General features: G+C 32.2%; 1 protein-coding gene across 1 annotated transcript; it reads left to right on the forward strand.

Annotated features, from left to right (window-relative positions):
• Window positions 1-1,083: 1,083 nt before the first annotated feature.
• On the forward strand, window positions 1,084-4,255 carry LOC133179414 (fibrinolytic enzyme, isozyme C-like). Its single transcript, XM_061314177.1, has 7 exons — window positions 1,084-1,139; window positions 1,440-1,507; window positions 1,808-1,977; window positions 2,804-2,894; window positions 3,311-3,488; window positions 3,830-3,975; window positions 4,063-4,255. The coding sequence occupies exons 1-7, from the start codon at window positions 1,100-1,102 to the stop codon at window positions 4,213-4,215; spliced, it is 846 nt and encodes a 281-aa protein (XP_061170161.1). The 5' UTR covers window positions 1,084-1,099; the 3' UTR covers window positions 4,216-4,255.
• The last annotated feature ends 2,351 nt before the right edge of the window (window positions 4,256-6,606 follow it).

A 6,606-nucleotide genomic window follows, 5' to 3' on the forward strand; every position in this document is an offset into this window, starting at 1 on the left:
TGTGTATGTGTAATTACTTAATGGTAACCCTGCAGCCCAGTAGGGAAAATAGTCATTTTACGAACTAAAGATAAATTCTAGAACATACAATCAAAGCATATAATGCTATAATAGAACATCAAACTTCTGTTTTCGTTTGTTCCTTTGTGTGTTTGTTTTGTGTATTATTCTGTTTGTTTGTCATCGTCATGCATTTGTTTTTAACTTCGTTTTTCTATTCATTAACTTACAAATAAAACTGCATATGTATTACAAGAAAGCTAAAATGATCAATACATGTCATAGTTGCCCTGGGATCTTTTCTAATGAGTATATTCAATAAAAGACAAAACTATTTTTGTTTGTTTTATTTTTCCATATCTAATTTTTTCGATTTAGTATTTCTGATTTGAGCTAGTATCTTCACAAAGTGCACGTAATTTTACGCAGATTTTAGTTTACTCAAAAATAGATTATGTTAGATATAGCAAAACATTGAACACAAAAAATGAAAAGAAAGGAATTCCAACAAAACCAAGCTGTGTTTAATCTTGAATAATGGAATCATATATTTCTTTAGCTATAAACTGAGGTAAGAAAGAAGGTTAATTCAATTATTAGAAAATTCTAATTAAAGAAAATGACAAGTCATTTTTAAACTTTTTAGCAACAAAAATACTGTTCGATGAAAAGAAAGGTTCAGGGCTTTTTTTTTTTTTTGGTAAAAAATCTCAATTAATTGCACTTTTTATTTCTATTTTTCGTTAAAAATCTTGATAGAAATACGAAAGATCAAAATAACCATTGAAAAATACAATTGGGTCTCTCTCTCTCTCAAAATTATTTATTGCAGAAGGGGAAATTATACTATTGTTCGACAAGTGACACGATTGCCTTCATTAAAACTTTTAAAAACTAATTTTCGTCGTAAAATATATAGCTATTACACAATGTTCAAGTGGTACAGATGATGTATTTCGTGAAAATAACTTATTGGTCCTGTTTTCGGACAAAACTGCGACACATATCTCTGTGAAAATACTCATATGGTTTCTCCAAAAAAAGTATAAAAGGGAAATATTCCCTAGTCCTATCACTCTTGGATCTTAGCTAATTAAAAATGCATTTGGTGGTGCTTTTTTCGCTTCTGGTCCTCACAGGTAAGTTGGAATAAAATAATTGATCATAAAGTATTTATCATTGAATTGAATTGTATTTCAATTTCGACATTTGTTACTTGCAATCATCCCTAAAGAGACAGTAGGTAACATCATTTTTTTTACTCTGCCATTAAGGGGTTAAAATTTTAAACTTTCAAATTAGAATAAGGTGTTATTGTGTTTAGGTGGTAAAAATTTAGAAAATTAGATAACAACACGTATTAACTCATTCAAAAAGCATTGATAAGGTGTGTGAAATATTGTGGAATCCTGTGATTTTATCAATTTGCATCTTTATAGTATCTGGACTACCAACAATCTATCAGCCAGCCAAGGAGATCCTTAAGGGACTGGCATCGCAACCCGAGGTTTGATAGCCTTTCGTTTTTCTACTTTATTTGTTAGTAACTAAAGTAGTCTATTCATGATTTTTTTCCTCCTCTTTCTCTTTCTTATTTTGTTGTGGTACACCATAATAGATGCTAAAATTTTAAAGAAAATTTATTTGAATAATTTTTTTTAAATTAATTTTGAAAATTTGATTTTTAACTTTCTCAAAATAAAATATTACACCTTTATGTGATATGGAAAAATCTAAATGGTAATAGTCTGCTGTTTTCGATTTGATGAGTAAGACATTTAGAAAGAAAACAACTACCATATTTTAGTTTCCGGACGACCTACATCGTATCGTAAACGGACAGGACGCTTCCCCCGGGGAGTGGCCCTGGCAGGTGTCCCTCCAGTACCGTCAGTTCTCATTCCTGCAGTTCTCTCACATTTGTGGAGGATCCCTCATCAGACCAAACTGGGTTCTGACCGCTGCCCACTGCGTTGAGTATGTTATATTTTATACTAGTATATATATTAAAACTGTATATATCTGTATCTCTTTTTGATAATCATGAAAATCGTGTCAACCCTATAACATTAAGTAAATTTAACAATCACCTAAATAACTCAGCTTTAATACCTTTTTTTTTAAAAAATAATTTCTCCTCAAACCTTATGCATTTGATGTCAGTCACTATATCTGCTTTGATATACATGTGATAGCGAAGAAGGAATCATATGGGTCTTTTCTTTTGCAATAATCACAACAGACAATTAAATCAGGGGAAAACATTGACCCCTTTCACCACTGAACTGACTTTTTCAAGGACTGTTCAAAAATTTCATTTACTGAATCTATATTCGTAAATTACATGTAAACTCCCTGGCACCTGATCCCACCTCTGATGTCTTAGAGGTCCGTGTTTGCTCTACTCCTATTTTGTAATGTTCAATGGACTTTTGTGCTCGATTGCTGTTCTTTATCTCCACATATTTCACTCAAATAAAATACCTCTGGTAAAAGAATAATCGGTGAAAAGTAGAAAATCTATCCATTTCTTTCTTTTAAACCTGTGTGAATAGATTTTTTTGTTGAAAATACGTGATTAGAACAGATACTAGTATCCAAAAAATCACGTGAAAAAGTAAACTCCTGCTGACATAGATCGTGTGAAAAGGAGTTTTCTTAGCAAATGCTCTAAACCGAGCTACTAGTATTCCTTTAAAATTGCGACAATGGGTGTTTTTCTTCTAAGAATACACTGTTTCCGGTATAGCATGCATATTAATAAGTGTATACTTGTTTTCAATTTATATAATGTAAATTACAGTGGAATGACACGTTCAAACTTACGCATTGAAGCTGGGATCCACAGAGTGTCTGAGAATGGTGCTACAAGATCCATCAACACAATCATAATGGTAAAGACTTGATTAGAAGAGACATTTATTTAAACGAAAAATTTAAGATTTTCTAAACAAAAAAAAAGATGCTTAGAAATTTCATTTTTTTTATAATACATGTATTTACATTCCACAGTTCGTTTTTTTTCTGATAAATTACTTGCATCTAAATGTCCGTAAAACGCAAAAGTGTCGTACATGTATATGATGAAATGTATAAAGATGTAAATTGATTTTAATTTGAAAATTATTGAAAAGAATTTACGCTTGTAGGTCAAATTATCAGTTTTGCATATTGCTTGCAAAAATTATGCAAATTCTCTTAGCACGCGAAATAGACCTCATACGCACACCTGCGTGATTCAAAATACCATTAAAACAAAAAATCGTTCCATGCTTAATTGAGTTTAATATTTTTTGCATAATTTTAACAGCATCCCCAGTACTCCTCCTCTAGTGCAGGTTACCCTAACGACATAGCCCTGTTGGAACTCTCTTCACCGTTCACAGTTGACGGGAGTATCCAGCTTGCCACTCTACCTACAAATGCTAATGAAGATTTCACCTACAATGCTGACTGTTACATCACTGGATGGGGAAGAACTACTGGGGGTTCGTTAAAAAATAAATAAATATTTGTCCTTTTTTTTTAATTGACTGAAGTTAGTGATAAGGGTTTACAATGCAACCAGGAAAATGGATAAAATGCTTCTTATAAAACTTAATTGTATTTTTATTCTACAAATTACACATTCACAGTTCCTCAATTTATTTTAAACAATATTTTCAAACAATATGAAACAGGAAAAAACATTAACAATTCAAATCTTTTACACCATAAAGAAATATTGTTAAAGTCACTTTAAACATATTGGCTGAGAAATTCCTGTTGATCAGTGAATGAAATTCCTTTGATCTTGAATGAAGCCTGTACTTATATTTTCCATTTTTAGGTGGATCTGTTTCGGATGTACTTATGGAAGCACAAATGACAAATATCGCAAACACTGAGTGTGCAACCCGCTGGTCCAGCGTCAATGGTGCCGCCATATATGACTTTCACATCTGCCCTTTCGAACCAAGCAAATCTGCATGCAATGTAAGTTTTTCAGAAAAATACATATAATAGTCTGTAAGCAATAAGAATTTTAAATGTCTGGTTCAAAACATTTTTATTGTATTGAAGGGGGACAGTGGTGGCCCTTATGTTTGCAACAAAAATGGCGGTTACATGTTGGCTGGGGTGACGTCGTGGGGCATTAGCACGTGTGATGGATCTTACCCAAGCGTGTATACCAGAGTGTCCAAGTATTTGGACTGGATGGCAAATTACATATAAAGCTGCGGATGAACTATTCAATAAAAGCATTTAATCTGGTGTTTTTGTAATTCATTTTAAACCAGAAACTAAAAGTAAATTGAAGATAATTCAAAAGAAATGGATTCTTTGAAATAAAGAATTGTTGAATTTTGCCTTCTTTCTTGAGGTGAAAGATAAGAGTTCAATGGACCAAATGCTCTTAACTGAGATATATTTGATTCACTGTCAATGCAATTTGAAACTGAAAGAATTGTTGCTCCTGTCCTGTTGTGTCGCCTGCAGAGGAAAGCGATACTTCGGGATCACTTTACCCGGCGTCTGTCTGTTTGTCTGTCTGTCCGTCTGTCACACCTTATTAGAGGTATGGATTTGATATTTTGCACTTATATTGCTTTGCAATATGAATTTTGTAAATTACCGTTGTTACCGACCTCGTGACCCTTGACCTTTGACCTACTTTTCAAAATAGTTCAGAGTGCCCATAAACAACATATTTTGGCATTTAAAAGGTAAGCCTATGCTATTTAGCATGTACACTGTTTGTCATAAAACATTTTGAAAAATACCAGAATTACAATCCACTCTTTGACCTTATACTTTGCATAATACCCTGGACTGTTTAATTTAACATATGTTTTTTTTTTTTAATTTTGAAAGGCAGTGTTTTGATAATTAGCATTTTTAAAAACATGTTTATGAGCTCATGATATTCAGTTACCACACCGTCACCGACTTATATTTAAAATACTATGAAAATACATTTGGATCGTTATTTCGCAATGGATCGTTTAAAGTGACAATTGCAGTAAAGACAGAAATTTCTTTTGGAGGATTACTGGAAACACGTGTTTTAAATGAAATGATAATTATTTCTGACAATTTAAATTTAATTATTCATGTGAGGATTGGAAATCATATTTTCTTAGATCGTTATATTCTATGGCAATTTTATAAACTATGCGTGGATGCTTTTTGGGAGTTGAACTATGTTCAATCTCCCTTGGTCATCACGGGCTTTCTAAGCGCAGTGATTTGTATTGATTATATAGTGGCCGTCCGTGGCTTCTGTGTCGACCAATTTACTCCTGTTATATTCATTGTAAACTTGCATAAACGTCCGCCAGAAAATAGTCCATTTCAATTTTCTGAATTTATCTAATTTTGATAAATGACATGAAACTAAATGCAATTGAATTTCATTTAACTTAATTTGAATACTCTATTTTGATTAAGTTAAAATTGATCTATACAGAACTAAAAATAATGTTGGCATTGTACTGAAGATAGTCCCTTCAGAAAAAAAACCTTGGTTTTCAGAATCTAAACTACAGTGAAAACGGTGTAATCTGACATCTGTGCAATTGAAAATTGTCGACACGAACCTCCCTTGCAGCACATACAGCGGCACCTATAAAATTAACAACTCTGCGCATGTAACTATATGACTGCGCGAAACCTCCTTGCATTGACTAACGCGTGGTAAAAATTGTTTCACAATCAATGTTATACCTATTTTTTTTTGGCCATAAATATTCGAAGTTTTCAACAATATTTATTTGGTAATACAATAAACATCAAAAGAATAAACAAATTACATGTACATTGATTTGGATATAAATAAACAATTGTTCGTTTAATATTGAATCCTAATACGTTTAACATCGAAGAGGGAGAAAATCGAAGAGAAGGTGATTAACGTAAACAGAAAGGTGAAACTTTAAGATAAATTTCTAGATTAAGCTTTTTGAGTTTTCAAGTTGTTTTCATGTTGTGGCATAAAATTTATAAGCATTTCACATATGAAATTCTTGATAAAATAAGTCGGAACAGCCGAGTCTGACATTTGAACTACATGTACATGTAAATTTTAAGTGGGAAAAACAACAAATCACAACCGTTTACGTTAGATTCATATAACAAGCTGAAACTGCTTTTTTATTGTTATATTTCAAACTTCCAAACAATTAATAGTCATGTAAAGAAGGATATAAACCTGGCAAAATCTCGCAAATATTTCACCTATGCTTTTAAGTACATTAGGACAGATACAACTGTAAAGTCTATACAACTGTAAATGAATTTACCGTGCAGTGATTTTCAGAGCAGAGTTGTCAAAATTTTTGAATCACAAAGTCAAGTGATCTATTAGACTGAACAAAGTTTTGTCGGACCAGATACATGCATCTTATTTTGTACGCTGAATCGCTGATAAAGGGAAAAAATAATAGCACTAAAATAAGAAGTCTTTTAAGTTTTATGATATTCGATCTCACAAAAAATCCAATCTTATGATACAGAGTCTCTAATCAGAGACATGCTTTAACAATTTTGATCGACAATCGGCACCATACGGACGTTTTCGGCGTTTTGTGGCCCTTACCTACATGTAGGCACAGCGTTTTAGAAATT

The sequence above is a fragment of the Saccostrea echinata genome, unplaced genomic scaffold, assembly GCF_033153115.1.
Source record: "Saccostrea echinata isolate AGI-Se365-2 ecotype Australia unplaced genomic scaffold, CSIRO_AGI_Sech_v1 ptg000004l, whole genome shotgun sequence".
Lineage (NCBI taxonomy): Eukaryota > Metazoa > Mollusca > Bivalvia > Ostreida > Ostreidae > Saccostrea > Saccostrea echinata.

Bases quoted from the DNA above. Each gene is read 5' to 3' on its own strand.
- LOC133179414 (XM_061314177.1), top strand. From the start codon at position 1,100: ATGCATTTGGTGGTGCTTTTTTCGCTTCTGGTCCTCACAG. The intron at 1,140-1,439 runs GTAAGTTGGAAT...GCATCTTTATAG, and splicing joins TTCGCTTCTGGTCCTCACAG to TATCTGGACTACCAACAATC. The intron at 1,978-2,803 runs GTATGTTATATT...TGTAAATTACAG, and splicing joins ACCGCTGCCCACTGCGTTGA to TGGAATGACACGTTCAAACT.